Source organism: Eutrigla gurnardus, assembly GCF_963514095.1.
Source record: "Eutrigla gurnardus genome assembly, chromosome: 8".
NCBI lineage: Eukaryota > Metazoa > Chordata > Actinopteri > Perciformes > Triglidae > Eutrigla > Eutrigla gurnardus.
The window spans coordinates 10,632,895-10,649,855 of NC_139922.1; the positions used below are offsets into that span (position 1 = coordinate 10,632,895).

The 16,961-nt window shown below is 43.5% G+C and overlaps 1 protein-coding gene across 1 annotated transcript in view; it reads right to left on the reverse strand.

Annotated features, from left to right (window-relative positions):
* prex1 (phosphatidylinositol-3,4,5-trisphosphate-dependent Rac exchange factor 1) overlaps nt 1–16,961 on the reverse strand; it is a 69,742-nt gene that overhangs the window by 21,617 nt on the left and 31,164 nt on the right. Inside the window, exons 10-17 of the mRNA XM_084015225.1 lie at nt 14,783–14,930; nt 10,380–10,480; nt 8,738–8,841; nt 8,180–8,229; nt 6,573–6,648; nt 6,123–6,195; nt 2,678–2,823; nt 595–687 (exon numbers count right to left, since the gene is read on the reverse strand). Of these exons, the coding sequence (XP_083871351.1) occupies nt 595–687; nt 2,678–2,823; nt 6,123–6,195; nt 6,573–6,648; nt 8,180–8,229; nt 8,738–8,841; nt 10,380–10,480; nt 14,783–14,930 (791 nt within the window). The remainder of the gene's footprint in view (nt 1–594; nt 688–2,677; nt 2,824–6,122; nt 6,196–6,572; nt 6,649–8,179; nt 8,230–8,737; nt 8,842–10,379; nt 10,481–14,782; nt 14,931–16,961) is intronic.

A 16,961-nucleotide genomic window follows, 5' to 3' on the forward strand; every position in this document is an offset into this window, starting at 1 on the left:
GTTTCCTCATCTCCAGACCGAGGAGGAAGGAAGAGCTCACAAACAACCAGGGCATGGTTTCCAAGTAGGAAGATAGAAACGGTACGCAGGTTTGGTTGCTGGTCAGGTTTGTCCAACGAGAGCTGCCTGTCATGATGCAAAGGTGAAATCACAGGAAGGGAAGGAACATAGACCTGGCATTTAGGAACGTGCCAGGTTGAAAACCAATAAGTCTCTTAATGCTGAGAGACATATTCTATTTTTACAGGCTGCTCCTGGACACAACAGTAATACTATAACATGCTCTTTTAGAAAGAATAATAATCACGCTGCTTTTAAATGCCTTATCTGCAATTCAAAATCCCTCCGGATGAATAAAATGGTGTGTGGCTGTCTTTCTTTTTGTGTGTGGAGGTGATGTGAGTAAGCGTGTCTAATGGCTCAACAGCCAATCAGAATGAAGTCCTTCCGAAGCGAAACAGAGGCCGACTGACAGCAGCCGTCAAAACAGTAGACAGCCATTACCTACTGGAACGAATGCCCCGGGGCGGGAAGGAGATATAGTGTGTGTGTGTGTGTGTGTGTGTGTGTGTGTGTGTGTGTGTTGGCCATTACCTCAGCATGTGAGCCCCTGTTGACAGATTTCACCACAATGGCCTTGTTTTTCTCCTCGATCTCAAAGCCGTAGTCTTCTTCCTCGGGGTGAATCTAGCGCGGAGAAAATCACCTAATTACCCCCACATTTACACGGGTGACTGATTGTTAGGCTGAAATATCTTTTTCTGGTTCAGCATCACCAGTGGGCAAGAAGCAAAGTCAGACAGTATGTATGTTTTCATATTTATGCCTATTAATTCAACGTATTTGCCTTCACTGTGCCCTGCTGCTACTTTGCAGACCCTGTAAGTATCTTGTCATTTATGCATCTGCTAGACATACATGAGGTTACACAAAGGTGACATGTGTCGCTCTTTCTGGGTGGTCGTACATACATCTATCCGCACATTATCATGGTTTGAATTCTGCCCATTTCTCTATCTGTGATGTGCATTGCATGTCCTGCCCCTGACGATGTTCTCAGCCTCTCGTATTCTCTGTTCCCCAGCGGGGCGAGGCTTAGTTAAACGCTGTCATCACCAAACACATTAGCCAGTCCCCATTAGGTAAGCTGCCGGGGCCATCTTCCTGCTGCGTGGCCCCGATAAGATGACGATCTCTGCTGTTAACATCAGAGGAGATGGCTGCGGTAAATAAAGAGTTCCTGCACTTCACTCCAATAACAGCCATGAGGGAGGATTAGCTGTGCTAATCAAGGGGGGGAAGCCTTTTCCCACCTCTTGTGGAAGGCCAGATAGCACGTCTACTTCCCACTCCAGTGTGGAAAGGGATTCAAGTGATGCTTCTAGGTTTCCCCAAAGATAAAGGACTTAACTAAACAACTCAGTTTCAGGCTGCTGGACCCAAAACCTTATTTTTTGTGCCATATAAATATCAGCTATATCCAGCTTTCATAATGAACAGACTGTATGATCTATTATATTGCACAAATAACAATCCAGGTTTGTGCAGCTTCTTCAGCCTGTGATGACATCTGTGCTCTGACGATGACCTGCTAGGAATGCAACGGTGCTAATTAGGTTTTGGGAGAATCCTAACAGACATTTGCTTTTTTTTTTACTGAATCTATTATCTTGTATTTGTTTTTTAGAAGAATGAGTCTTAATATTCTTGCAATAAAAGAACATTTAGGAGGAAGAGAAACTGAGATGCTGTTGCATTTCAATTATAATTAGGCTCTGCCTTTTTAGATACCGGTAAGTGAACTAAGCAGCCTGTAAACAAATACTGTTATCCAAGACTGGAAGGACATGAAACTTCATAAACCCTGACTAGCAAGTCATTTGAAATGTTTCCCATTAAACAGAATCAACACTAAGGAGGTTTAAAACATCTCTTACTGGGCCCTGTTTCACATCCGTGGACTAAAACTGAATCTTCAAACGAGGATGGGTGTCGGGTACATCTGACTGCAACAATCAGCTGCTGTCACCTCTCGTAGTTTTAATCACTGGTCTCATCACGTACATAAGAGGGACTTTGTCCCGAGAAGTATAGTTGATTTCCACAAGACAAGACTCATTAAGATGCATCCTGATCAGAGCAAATTCAAAACGGGCGTATATTGTCATCAAAGCAGTCCGCCGGTCCGTTGGGACAGAAGGGGGGTTCTGCATGTATAGTGATGTTAATTTCATCTCGCTGGAGAGATCGTGAAGAAGAACACACACGCTCAACTCCAAACAAGCTGGAGTGAAGGATCTAGTAGATGGTAGAGTGCCAGTTCAATTAGACATACAGTCATAATACATCCTCTCTGTGTACGCACAAGCACAGTATCCTGCGGTTGAGGAGGCATTTTGAATCCATCCATTGATGCATCGTTTCACATTCTGAACAGTGGTTTCTTATTTGATGACAAAGTGACAATGCTGTTATCACAATGCCATGTATTCAAAGATCTTGGTGCTCCACTTCAACATTCAACATTATTCAAATGTTTTTCTCCAAAAAGGAACATATATATGTGTGTGTGTGTGTGTGTGTGTGTGTGTGTGTGTGTGTGTGTGTGTGTGTGTGTGTGTGTGTGTGTGTGTGTGTGTGTGTGTGTGTGTATGTGTGTGTGTGTGTTCCAGCTCACCACCAACGACTTGGCCAAGATGTTTTCAATGAGTTTGAAGTCATTGCGTTGGAGCTGCTTGCTCTTGGTGCTGGTTCCCTCCGTTTCCTCGTCGGCATAGAAACGGAAGAACTGGGACTCGTCTTTGAACTCGCTTTTCTCCAAGACTGACGGGGAAACAGGCACACACAGCATGTAATCAGAAGGTAATAATCACTCAAAAAGCTCTGGGTTTACATGTCAGTTAAAACTTGCTGAAAAAAGGCATTCAGCATTCGCTTTGACCATCCATTGTTACTTGTCCTTTAATAATCCAGAGTGTTTGTGTTTATCCCGGCTTAACTGATGTCCTTATTAAGAAATGATACTCGTAAACATGTTACATGATGGCACCAACACTGTTTGCAGGTCATTTGCCCAAGAAGCTCCCACTTTAATGTGTAACATTCACACAAACAAGTGAATGGTTAATTAGCCGATTAAGTAGCGATGCTAGCAGGAACATCTGGAGCCAAACCACATCTGGGCCGGAGCCAGCTCAGGCCGGGCCGTGGAAGGATTCTCCGGAGGACACAACAAACATTTTGCCGCGTGTGTCTGAATGTGTCTAGAAATCCCACGGTCGGGCCGAGCCGCGCTCACACACATGGGGCACATCTAACAGGTGAGGACTTCACTCCGGATGCTTCTCCAGTCACAGCAGTTGGAGTTTAAACTAAAACACACTACATCAACCCTACAGCCCTAAAGGTTTTATCTGATACGAGGCTATGCCACTGAAATAAGGCCCTCAGTTACAGTACGGGGACATTTATTGTGATCAACAATAGTTTTCTTGAACGAAAGATACTATTTCTTTTATATAACTTTGTTACATTCTTTCTCATAGGGACGCAGCATCCAACTTCTCATTCAGGATACCAGTGTTTACTTATGAAGCTTTATGCCTCAGTGGAAGAGGCTGAGATCTTTTATGCGTAAGGCAAACTTTAACAGGCTCGACTTAGTTTTACTAACAGAAATCAAGTACTTATCAATAAATACATTTTTCACTTCAAGTCAAAGCCCACAAACACTGGAAACAGCTGCAACAGGTGCAGATAAACAGTGTGTCTAAAATGACAGTAACATGTGATGGTTACATCTGGACTAGAGCCATGACTTGGGAGGCAGGTTTTATTGTGTTGGACAGAATTGAGAAAATATCCAGTGTTTATGTCAGACAAACGGACCCAACCCTCCTCAGCTTGGGTGTAAAATACTTGATCTGTAAAATGGGCCTCGCACAAAACAACACAGAGAGCCAAAGGTGCCCAGCTGTTCGGAGCTTTGGCGAGCATCTGGCACCCTAAGGTGAACAAAAGCCTTTCGCAAGCTTATAACACGCAGACACCCATAAGCCACACCCACTCACACTGGCCTCAGGCCAACTCAAACTAAGCCTGAACGTGAGTTATTTCCTCTGAGTCACGGAGGCTGTGTTCATATAATACCTTAACACCACCTATTCTAACGGAGGGAGTGCTACTCCGGAAAGGGTCATACCCTAAAAGCACACACATTATTACGCACACACGTTCAAAATCAGAGAACAGCTGACGATATGCAAGGGTGAAGAAAACAGAGATCAGACTCTTCTGTTTTTTATGTATTCAAATATGCACTTGACAGGGTTAGCAAGCACTTTAAAAGAAATTTATACGATTAAACTTTAGACTGCTGCAACTATATGGGCAATCATGAAATAAGTACTTCTTTTGGTATCCTTTCTACCTTTCTTTCCACTATGTAGAGGGAGATTTAAAATTTCCCTTGGGATCAATAAAGTATTTATCTATCCATTTATATACGGACAACTAATTTAAAATCATTTAAAATATACATATCTGACTGATACGAGTGCTGTGGCAGCCATTAACCATTATTTATATCAGTTATTGTTTGATTTACATAAATGTAAATGCTGATAAAAAACATTCTCACAATTACTTTCATTATAATAATTATATATATCTCATTGTCAAAAGATAATAACTTGTAAAGGAGATTTTGGCGTGTAACGAGACTCATAGGGGTTGCGTGGAAATAGTGCCCTGTATGTTGACTTGCCTGAAGGGGAAAATGCAACTGGTGTGGATGAATGATGTGAGCAGGCAAGGGCAGATGAAAGGTATATTAACTGTGTTATCTGTTGTCAGTCATCCTCCCACCAGCGGGAGCCTCATAACCTCATAAACCAGACAGACTATAAAAGACAGAGCCAAGGGAGACGAGGACAGGGGAGAAGACACAACTACAATTATGGCCTAACAGTAGTCAGTGTCATGTTGCATTTTTACATCTAAATTTATGTCTTCATTTTATCCGATTATACATTTGTTTGAAATTGTCATAATTATATGCGTTCTTGAGTTATAGCCAAATACTTGTTTTGTGACGTCATAGTGACCCTTGACCACCGAATTCTGATCAGTTCGTTCTCAAGTCCAAGTGGAGGTTTGTGCCAGGAGAATGGGACGGACGGACGGTAAACCCGATAATAGAACGTCTCTGTCCGAGGCAGAGAAAGACGAAGAGGTCAAGAGGAACCAGGTGAAGAGCAGCAGATGTGCTGACTCGGGACTACAGAGAGTGACTAGTGGAGAGGTGAGGAGTGCAGACAGGCTGACAGGAGAGAGGTCATGACCCTGAAGAAGGGCAGAGAAGGAGAGGCAAGACAGGTGACAACAGTTGGTAGAGGAAGCTGTATGTGGGAAAGCCCATCAGGCTAAAAGTGAAGGCAGACTTCCTGAGTGTGTGTTTGAGAAGAGCTTTGTATGCTTTTTTGTATATAATTTTGTATACACTCATCTCGGTCTGATCATTGGTGTGGGGACTACGGTGGTCCAGCATCTTGGCCCAATTAGATGTTTTGTAATAATGACAATTTCTTATCATAGATTTCCGTCTTCGCGTATTCACTGCATGCATCAGGTAGTCCTTCTGTTCAGTATTCCAATATTAAGTTCTTCTTTCTCACTTTACATATAATACATTTGGCCAATGAAGATTCGGTTTTAGGCCATGGTGGTCGTGGGTCAGTGGACTGACCCAGACAGCTGTGTCGTTACACCAAACAGCTCTGGTTAGGGTCCACTGCTAACACTGTTTACGTTCAACATGCTGGATTCCAAAGCCGCTCCACTACAACGTGGTCAGTGAGGTTACCAGACTCGGCTGACCAGGTATGCACATTTTCGTTGCACATTTTTTTTTTTGCTTATGACGGCATGACAGATGAGAGGCAGATATTTCATTTGTGTGGATAGAGAGGGAAAAAAATGTGTCATGTCAAAGTATCACTGAGCTCCTTTTATCTCGAGTATCATTAAACTGAATTGAATTTTAAAAAAACAACGACATGTAGGTTTGTCAGTGTGTGTACCCTTCCTTCATGTCTGTCTGTGAGAGAAGGAAATGAACTGACCGTGGTGCATGAAGCCGTTGTTGCAGAGCCCCACACCCAGCGTCACCGCGTCCTCTCGGGTCGAGCAGTCGCCCTGGGAAACCAAATCAGTGACGCACACAGTCGGTCAGTTACAATGCCTGTTTACACCTTCTCATACGCAGCAGGCTGCAGCGCCGCTGGCCTGACCTCTCTAGTGTGTTTGCTGCAGAGAACATGGGTGTTAATTAATGTGTAGAATAAAGGCATTGACAGACTGGGAGACTGCATGTTTTGTAAATAAGCATTATTTGATCTAAAAAAAAAAGTTCAATTTGCAATTCATTCAGCAAAAATAAAATACTGGCAAACAGTACAATGACTCAGTTACTGTAATGACAGTTATTATTATTATTATTATTATTTTACCCCTGTGACGCCGTGTTTAACATTATGCATGTTTGGATTAAATAAAAGTAGAATAGATTTTACCTGCAGGAGTAGCCAGTCCACCAGTTTGCTGGCAGGCACCACAGATTTGAAGGTTTTCAGATGGTGGTCTCTGTCCCTAATTGCGAAAACAAAAATATTAACAAAATGTATTTTCCCAATGGTTGGACAGCAAAACAGTCCGCTTCATAATACATCATACTTCCCATTCATCAAAGCCTAACAGTGTCTTTTTTTTTTCTATAATGTTGCCTTTATGGAGTCACGTTGTCTATATTTGCTTCGACGTCTCAATGCTGTGAGTAAGACGTGTGTCTGGAGCGGACCTCCCGTATTGTAAACCACCACATTCAGAAGGAAAACACAAACAGCAGCTAAGTGACGGTCAAGAAGTGCACTGATTGATACGGCAGACAACACGACGTGAAGAGTGAGCTGCTTCCAGGCAGCGTCTGCTGATCAATGATTTCCTGCATCATCCTCTACAGCAGAAGACATCTGTGACATTCCCAAGATTGATTTGATTTGGTTTGTATATCTATTCATCATATGGTATTATCATTATTGTTTGCTGAGTTATGAAACCGCTTTGTCACTCAACAAAGTTTAATAAAACAGAGGCAGAGTTATTTATTAACCATTCACACGACACAATACAAACCATCACGCAGACTTTTTAATGAATGGTTGCCACTCACGATGCCAATGTAGAGACAGATTAAAAAAGCGAGCCACATTACATCATATCTAGCTGGCAGGCGGAGGGATTGCCTTTTGTATGTTAATAGGATTTTCTCCCTGGACCAAAAAGCTCTTTGTTTGCACTAAAGGCACCACTTCCATCAGTGGGGTGAGTGATGGAGGGAGAGATGGGGGGTGAGGGGGGGGAAGTGTATGAAGGGAGCGGCTTCGGCGGACAGAGAAAGTGTTTGTGTGTGTCGGAGGGAGATGATGGCTGTTTCCTGTGCTTCTGTAGAGAGTCGTACTTCCATTGTGACTCCTAGACCTTCGGATGGAAATCATATTTGTTGAGTGAGATCATTCACGGGACTAAGTCATCATTTGTGTCCAGAATTAGAAATATAGTTAGTTTAAAAGAAGAAAATTGGACTAATGGAGAACTGTATATTAACATATAGGGCGTATAATGGTGTGTGTATATACTGTAGCGTTTATATGTCTTATGTTTGAGTGAGTGTGTGCGTCAAAGAGGGAGAAAAAAATGTTTGCAGTCATCATTTGAACTCACGCTCAACTCATGGTTGAACGTTTTCCAAACATAAATCCAGCGTATCCACAACACTGAAGACTGAAAGACAAATGCTCTGAATATGTGGCCCTCCTTAATCCTTCAAGTGCTGCCTCATATAAACCTCCAGTCATGAAAACCTGAAGTGAATCCTGCAGACATGAAACCTACAGCAGCCGAGAGGCCAAGTTGGACAGGAAAAAAAAGGGAGAGTTTGGAGGGCTCTCAGTCCCGGCTGTGCTACTGTTCAGTCCTGACAGAAAAGGTGACGTGGGCCGAATGTGAACCCTCCATGAATATGCATTTGTGCACCTGGAGAGCAGGAGCATTAGCATATGGGGCGGGTGGGGGAGCGGCACAAGAGGAGGAGGAGAGAGAGAGGACAAGGGCAGGTACTTACTTGATGACAGGCATGTGGAGGCTGTGAAGGCGGCAGTACAGCCTGACGCCCTAAAGGAGAAGAGAAACGGAGCCACTGAGTCATACAGAGCTACACACCTTGGGTAAACAAGTACAAGCATGGCCTCGGGAAAAGATCTTTAACTGTTGACTGTAAAAAAAGAGGTACCCGAGGGCTAGCGCTAGAGGAGAGACATTGCAAAACCACTGTTGGGTCTGGAAACAGAAGTAGGCCATCATAACCAACCTTTGTCTTGTCTCTAATCTTTATGTCCTTTATTTGGAGTGTTGTATGGGAAGGGATTAGTGCCTCCACAGTATTTGCATAAACTGTGAGGGAGCAGTTACCAACGTTTATGATTGTATGAATGTACTAAAAATGAATATTTAACAAATGTATTCAAATGTATATTCAATGTATTTTTTAAGATACTTTAATATGAATCTGATGCATATTTACAGCTCAGACTAATGCGTATGTCTCTTTTGCTCATCGTTGTTTTTTTTTCTTTTCCTATCAAATACCAACAAAGACATTCAGATGAAGAAGTATATTTACCTTGGACATGATGTCCTCCATCTCACTGCGGGCCTTGTAGGTGCCATCGTCATAGCGGAATCGGTACAAAACCTGCTCGTTTTTGAACTGGTGCTTGTCAGACACTGAAATATCACCAGAAGGAGAAAATGTTTACGTATGCCCTTCCTCCTCCAGTCCTAACCGTGGAAAACTGAGGTAAAATATAACTGCCTTTCAGGTCGTTCATTGCTTTTTGAGAGTTTATCATCTTCAAAAATCATCTAAATTTACTCATTGTCACATATAAACCTCAATAATGTCCATGTGTATTAACGAGTTGTACGCATACTTGTGTCGAGTCCAACTCAGTAAACTTTGAGATTTAGGAGGTTGCCATGAATTCTCTGGGTCCTTCATTATGTTGGGAGTATAGTATATTGAGTATATAGAGTATTGCCAATGTATTTTGTTCCTAACTGTGTTATTCATTGATTAGAGAGAATGTGGTAAACACTTCCATTGGAAAATGTTCCTGGTAAGCTATGAGATTCAAATATTTAATTTAGCAGATAGCTGCCAATTCCCATAAAACCTCCATAATCGCATTAATAAACAAACAAAAAAAAAAGAAGCAGAAAATGGAAAATGACTAATACAAGCATCCAAACAAATTGCTGTTGGAGATCCGTCAAAATCTGACAAAGCGAGTCAGTTCGGTTCACCACAACAAGCTGGCATGGGCTCAAACAAGCCGCTGGTTTTCTCAGTCTAGACTTAAAACGTCCTCATAAAACCAAAGGCACCACACAATCAGCCATTGTAAAGTGTGTCAAATGTGGGACTTAAAGCACATGAATGGACTGAATCATCATGGGAGCGAAGGAGATAGGAGACTATAAAATACATGTGGTTGACCGTCTCTCTTTTTACGCGTCTCTTCACTTAAATGCATGACGGGGTAGACGGACAGATCCAATTTGCCACTCTGTCGTATTACCTGTCTGTCTGAATTCTTTTCACTGACTGACTGGTCGACACCTACAATCTACCTGCCGGGCCCGAGCCACTACGTTTGCCCGTAAAGCCTCGTCGCTGCACCTCGCTGTGCTCGTGGACGGCTGAGGGAGGATTGCAGGGGATTTTCCACACGCATTAAGGAATGTGACGGTTGTTTTTTCCCAGAAAGTGCGGTGTGTGTATAAATCGTACCGCGGACAAGAGCCCCTTCAACAACATTCAGGACCACCGTGTTCATACATGACGTACAGGTTGGTGTGTGTGTGTGTGCGGATGCCATTACTCGATGCATGATTCAGTTTGGTGGAGCCGTGAATGTCACACTGGAGACAAAACCAGGGAAGGGGAAATAATGCGAGACACATTTCAAGAGTTATTATTGCCAGACAATGCCTTTTGGATCATGGCGGTTTTTCTTCCCCTATCATTGTGTGCTCGCGTAGGAAACAGGACAAATTCATAGCATGATGAGTCAAACGATTACAGAAGGAGAATGTGAGAAAAAGATCAAAACAAGATGAAAATAAACGAGACGATATGACTAAACAAAGTTAAAACGTTATGACACGGGGTGCTGCAAAGAGCATCAAGATGTGAGTAAATAACAAACAATAACAAAACGGAGAAAAACAGAGAGAAATAAAGGATTTTTGCTTCGTCTCACCATGGTGGATGATGCCATTTTCCAGCAAGGCTTGTCCCAGGTTGACCCCTTCGTCAGGCTTACTGATCTCTCCGCTCTCGATCAGCCACGATACAAACTCACTGACAACAGAGACAAACGAGCATATCATGAGGCCTGGTTCTTCAAGTGGTTATCTGTTCGCTGTTGTTTTCTTTAGAAACGTCCATGGGGCTGCTTGCTGTGCTGTTTTTGCACGGAATTACACAGAAATCACCTGGTAGACAGCAGCCTGGGTAACGCTGTTGTTGTCTTGGATTTGAAGTTGGAATTTCTTTCAGATTTATTCCTGAAGACTCTCATGTTCATGGTTTATGGTAAATAAGATCACACCGCACTCAAAAACATGCAGCACTCTTGTTATAAGCTCTTATATTCCAGCTGAATCAGCATTTCAAGAGTGAGATATTTCTGAGTGAAAAAGGAATGGAAGATTGATTGATGGATGAACGTAATGATATTATTGATTGGAATGTATTGGATTTTGAGTTAAAAATACGAAGAAAATATGAATATATTGTTAAATTGGCACACAATATGACTGTGGATGTGATCTAAAAATGTTAAAAAGGCAATTTTTTATTTCAGCTCGACTTTAAAAACTAAATGTAAAGTCAAATTTAAAATTTTAATAAAATGTGAAGAAAAACTTTATGTATCAGTCATAGTATAGTATACAAAGACTACTAGTATATGTGAGATATATGTGTGATACATCTACTCCACGAGGGGGATTTCACTGCAGCTCATCAGTTTCAAATAGAATCAAAGTGACTATTATTATAAATATTTGCACAGATGTCACTATGGATTCACTGTTTGATAAGTAGTCGGAGTCTCCACGGACGTGCCGGAGGACAACGATGAGGAAAGACAAGAATGTGACGTTCAGGTTGCTGCTTCAGCGAAGGCAGCAGCAAAGCTGGGCTTGGTGTTAAAGACTTAACGGTGTTTGTGCTCCAGTTTCCCTCCAGCGCCAACATCCAAACACAGCTTAACAGCTCTTTTATTTGTTTTTCTTGGATTCTGTTGCCCAAAACAAAACACATGAAAAATGAAAAATGTGTATAGTGTGGCCAGTAAGCAGAGCTGTTCCCAACTGCAGCAGACATTTGCTGTATGTTTGTCCTGTATGTCACTGATGCATGTGATGCTGTATAGTGTCTATGATGCCTTGTGCTGTCCGTGAGCCCACGTGACACAAACAGTGAAATACATTCTGGAGCACAGCTGGCCTGGATGTTCACCAACAACAGCCTTACGCAATGCAACATCTTGGTACTATGCGAGGCCCTTTGTGCAGTTTAGTCTGTCAGCGAGCCATTTTAAATGGTTCCAGTTTTAATGAAGTTTATCACCACAGGAACAGAACAGTGCACATCTTCAGTACAGGGCATGTTCGTGGAAAACTTTCTCATAACTTTCCTCTTTTGCTACAAATATCCCTCCGACTCCGACACTGTATTAGCCACCAGAATGTAAGAACGTCGGCTCCGCCGGCTTCTTTTCACGCCCAGTGTGAGCTGAACAAATGTTTGAAGGAGAAAATTACATTCTCCCCTTCGTCGTCTTTCATGCTGCTGAGTGAAATCACTTCCCCAGATAATGATAAAGGGGGAATTGGAGAGAGCTGGTGTGTGTGTGTGTGTGTGTGTGTGTGTGTGTGTGTGTGTGTGTGTATGAACATTCCAACATGGTTAACAATTATGAAGTCTGTGTACTCATGTGTTCATTTGCTTTCAGCCAGTACAGTACATACAGTACATATATACACTCACACACCCATTGCATGTTTAATTGCTCAGCATGCGTTACTGATAAGCATAAGGGAGTACTTGTATATAAATCATACATATATAAGTATATGATGTGTGTGTGTGTGTGTGTGTGTGTGTGTGTGTGTGTGTGTGTGTGTGTGTGTGTGTGTGTGTGTGTGTGTATGTGTGTGTGCGTGTGTGTGTGTGTGTGTGATTATGCAGCAGAACTGCAGACACCTTCAACCACCTGCCACTGGTCCTTAGTGTCAGCCTGACGCACAAAAGGAATATTTTATTATATTTGGAAAAAAAAGAGTGTTTGATACGAGTGTGTGTTGATTGTCTCTTTGTACATGCATGTCAAAGTGGCTGTTAATTGGCATTGACAGGGGACTGAATGTGAGGGGATGTTGGGTGTGTGTGTGTGTGTGTGTGTGTGTGTGTGTGTGTGTGTGTGTGTTATGTAAGAGTTAGGTTAAATTTGGACACAGAGCTGTTATGGAAATGAATATGATGAGCATAAATAGTGTGTGTGTGTGTGTGTGTGTGTGTGTGTGTGTGTGTGTGTGTGTGTGTGTGTGTGTGTGTGTGTGTGTGTGTGTGTGTGTGTGTGTGTGAGAGAGAGAGAGAGAGAGAGAGAGAGAGAGAGAGAGAGAGAGAGAGAGAGAGAGAGAGAGAGAGAGAGCATTCAGCCACACAGAAGTTGAAGACAGATGGATTTGTGGGAAAGTCTGCTGATAACTGTTTGAAATCTGTAGGTGGAGTTCAGCAACAGCAGTAATGCATAAATACTACATACTAATATTTACAGTATGTTTTCCCAAACACTGTGTGTCTGTTTTATAACCATTTGACATTTAGAGTTATTTGTTCCGGCTACATTTCCCGTATGCAACTCATTGTGGGACGATACTAGTCCATACTAGTATGTATAGTTGTTATAGTGCACTTCATTCGTCATCTTTAATGTTTGAAAGCACTACATGCGCTACGAAAAATTAGAGCCCGATATAGTTAATTCCATTTCTCGATAACAATATTTATCAGGATGTAGGTTGTTTTCTGGTAATCCAATAAATATATTATTAAGAACTTCAGAGCAAAATTATCCAATTTCTTTTTTAGAGATTTTAGTTAGCATGTGCTTGTTATTATCCGTTTAGACCACATAATTCTCAACATATGATCATCACAACATGATTCCATTGAAAGACAATAAGTCATCATATTGAATTATTGTCTTCAGTATTGAATTGGGAGGCGGCTAATGTATTTTCCCTCAGAGGGTGAAATATGTTGAGGACCAAAAGCCAGAGGAACAGAAGCTAAGCCAGACACGGAGCGGGGAGCTCTAACTGGATCGCCTTCTAGTGTCAGCTCTCCTCTCTGAACAAAAAAGTAGGAACAAACAATACAAGAACATTTGGATATGATATATGACCACTTAGAAATCTGGCACGCCAAGTGTGCGAACAGCGACTATCTTCCGACGCCGTTAGCAGACAGATGACTGGATGATGCCATCAAGACAATGTGTGTGTGTGGGGGGGTGTGCTATCAAACCGGCAGTCAGCGTCTCCGTTTAGTCCAATAAGCACTCAAACTAAGCCTGCTGCTAATTTCATCAGAGAGATAAATGCGATGCTAATGCAGGTTGCACTCACCGGGAGGAAATGACTGAGCGATAAATTGATCAAAGTGGGATATGATAGAAAAGTGAAAAGGGAGTGAGAGGAAGAGGAACATACTAATAACGCAATGTTCTAAATACAGTACACTCTGACATGCTGACACACACAATACAGTAGAATGGACTTCCTGGAAGGTCTCAGGGCCGAGTGAGTTGCATTGGACGAAGAGAATAAAAACACCCCAGACAAGGACTTCGTCGACGCCACCAAGACGAACCACGTCTCCCAGAAACACCATTACATTTTTGAGCGAACCCATTAAATACACTTCTTGGCGCTGGCTGATGCGATGGTAGTCGGTGTGTTTTCATCCACTCCATTCACCACTCCAAAAAAAAAAAAAAAAAACTATTTCAGATGAGGGGTGCGTTTAACGATTTGTAATATACCGTTGGCAGCGTTGCAGACATTAATGGCTGCTCCCGTGGTTTCTCTTTACAAGACCGGTCATCAGTCACCGTCGTAGTCTTGCCTCGTTTCATTTTCTTTCCCCAAAAATGGTGCAGGAAAGAATTTTAATTGGTGCTCGGGATCATGAAGGGGAAACTTAAGCGAGTCCTCTCATTGTCCGGTCATTGTACTGAAACATCAAGGGGGCAGAGACAGGCTTCTCAAAGAGGCTCGGTTCAAGCTCCTTTGCTAAAGAAAGTCTGGGTGTGTGAGTGTGTGTTCGATGATATAAGTGTGTGTGCAGCAATTTGGCCCTTTCTATGAACCATGAGAGGGGGCTATGAGGCGGGGGCTCATTACAGACAAGAGGATGTAGGGGTAAAACAGTTTAGGCTTGTTGCCAGGACTTGAGGGGATTGGACCCCAGCTCTTTTGAAAGCCCGCTGCTCTTACGTAACAACCAATTTGTAAGGATCCCCTTGTGAGCAGCACAGCATCGCAGTCACATTCCTGGAAGCTGTAGAACTCAGAATGAAAAGAAACTCACTTTCCCATGAAGCACTTGGGCACAATGCTGAGCTTCCTGCGTCGATCCTTGATCAGGTGCCGGCTCTTGGTCATCATCATGTGGTAGAGCTTCTCCCCTTTCTCGGCGATCATCACATAGGCGTCCCGCTCCATTCCGAGCTTGAGGGCTGCACAAACAACAAGATGAGAGGGGATTGGTCAATGAGGAGGCCTGGAAGAACAGTGAATACATCACACTAGCAAAAGAAAACACAGCACACCTATTACCGGACACAGATTTAAACTCGCCTCACACGGCTTTCTGCACGTGTCAAAGCCAGAAGTCAAAGGCTGTCATGGTGCTTAGAAGAGACAAACGGGTCTTTGCTGGACGGCCCGGTTGTGTTCTGGTATTGTGCAGATGGAATGGAGCCTGGAACCGAGCACGGCGGCTCGGGTCTGCCTCAGCCTTCTAATACAAACCCAGATGTTAATCTCTCCGAGACATGTTGTTGTTGAGTAAGTAGAGTTCAGGAGGGCAGCGTGATCTCGATCTTGTTTCTGTGTCGGTTTCTTAACTCCGATTCCTCTATGGGAACATGTGAGGGCCCATTGTGAGGCCTGCTGGCCCAGTAAAGCCTCTCCAGTGAGTTCACACTTTGAGACTCTTAACCCCCGTCGTGGGGGTTGAACCACCATGTGAGACTTTGTGACTCGGCTGCACCGCGCCTCCCTGAGCTGCTTAACTCCACTGAGAGAGTCATCGGGCTGCTAAACTCCACTGCATGCTGATCGCTTCAATAAGGTTAACAGAGAACATATTATAAATGTGACACCTGGAAAGTGGTCTAACTATCTTGATCTTTGACCCAGTTTTTGATTGGCTGCTTAGCCCAACGAATCACTGACTTCTCCCGCTTTGTGCCGCCCCTCCTTAGCGCCTTGGCTCCAATATGCTAGGTGACTTTGTTCGTCTTCCGGAGACCTTTTGGACTACAAATACAAACTGCCGGCAAGTCATTTCCTCTCATGCAGCCGCGCAACATATGTGCATGTTGGTGATCAGCTGGCATTCGGCTGCAGCCTTTGAAGTGACTTTGTCTGCACATTTGGACAGAGGACACAAGGAAATGCGAGGCGACTGTTTTGCATTGGTCACTGTTGCTTTGAGGTTGGCCCGGCATGCCGAGGTCCTTCGTGTTTCCCAACTATCTGCCCTGTATAAACTATGCAATGCTAATATCTTTCATGCTGCATTATACAACGCGTAAAGTGGGAGAGAGACTACCCAACTATCTCTTGAAACCAGTTTTCCCATAGTCTTTGGGGTTCTGCACTGGCGGTCTGTGATGGAGGTGGGGTTATATTACATTTGCCAGCAGCTGGAGTAGAGTTAAACAATGAGTGTCATTGAACAACAGACGGGGCCCGTCCTGCGCAGAGGCCCCTCAGCTTCTGTTCCAGCTGTCAGATTTCGTCTTGTGCTGCCCCTCGTCTTCCTGCACTCATTGGCACAAGCTCCTACTCTGCCGCATTATCCGACCCACGCGTTTCCCCCCCGAACTGCCGTGAAAACGGCGATAAGACAAAACACCTCCAGCTGGAAGTGGTTGAACAATGGAGGTCTTTTAGGAGGGTTCAGGAGAGCCACATGTCCGACACACGGAAGGACCACAGCGATACATGGAAAAGGTCACGCTAAACAAGGCGTGTCAAGAACGCAACGATGCATGAGGGGTGAAAATTAAAACGTGGCTAGGATTTATTGCGGTAAAACGTTATCATGTGGCCGTCTAGACTGTCAGTAAAGAGGTCGAGAAAGGTAAGCACAGTGCGAGGAGAGTATACTAAGGAGAGGGTGATAGAAAGGGAGAGTGTGGGGAAACTGGGCACTGTGACTGATCTGGCATCTGTTAGCCTCAGGTCGATTTCCGCCGGGGTTGAAACCAAACACCACAAGCTGCAGCACACTCCTCCGTACTTGTTCCTACTTGGAGACCCTTTCATCGCAGGATCCGATGCTGATGACTGCTGTGGATGCTTATTTAATGTTACCAAATCAGAAAAATGCTAATGTTTATGTTGACTGATCCTCTGCAGACGCGCATGTGCAGCAAAGCCGTTGAGAGTTGTGTCGTTTTGGTGTAGGTGTAGGGATCCCGTTTTGATTTTTTAGGCATCAATGCTATCAGGTGACCTGTTGTGTACCGGCCCAAATC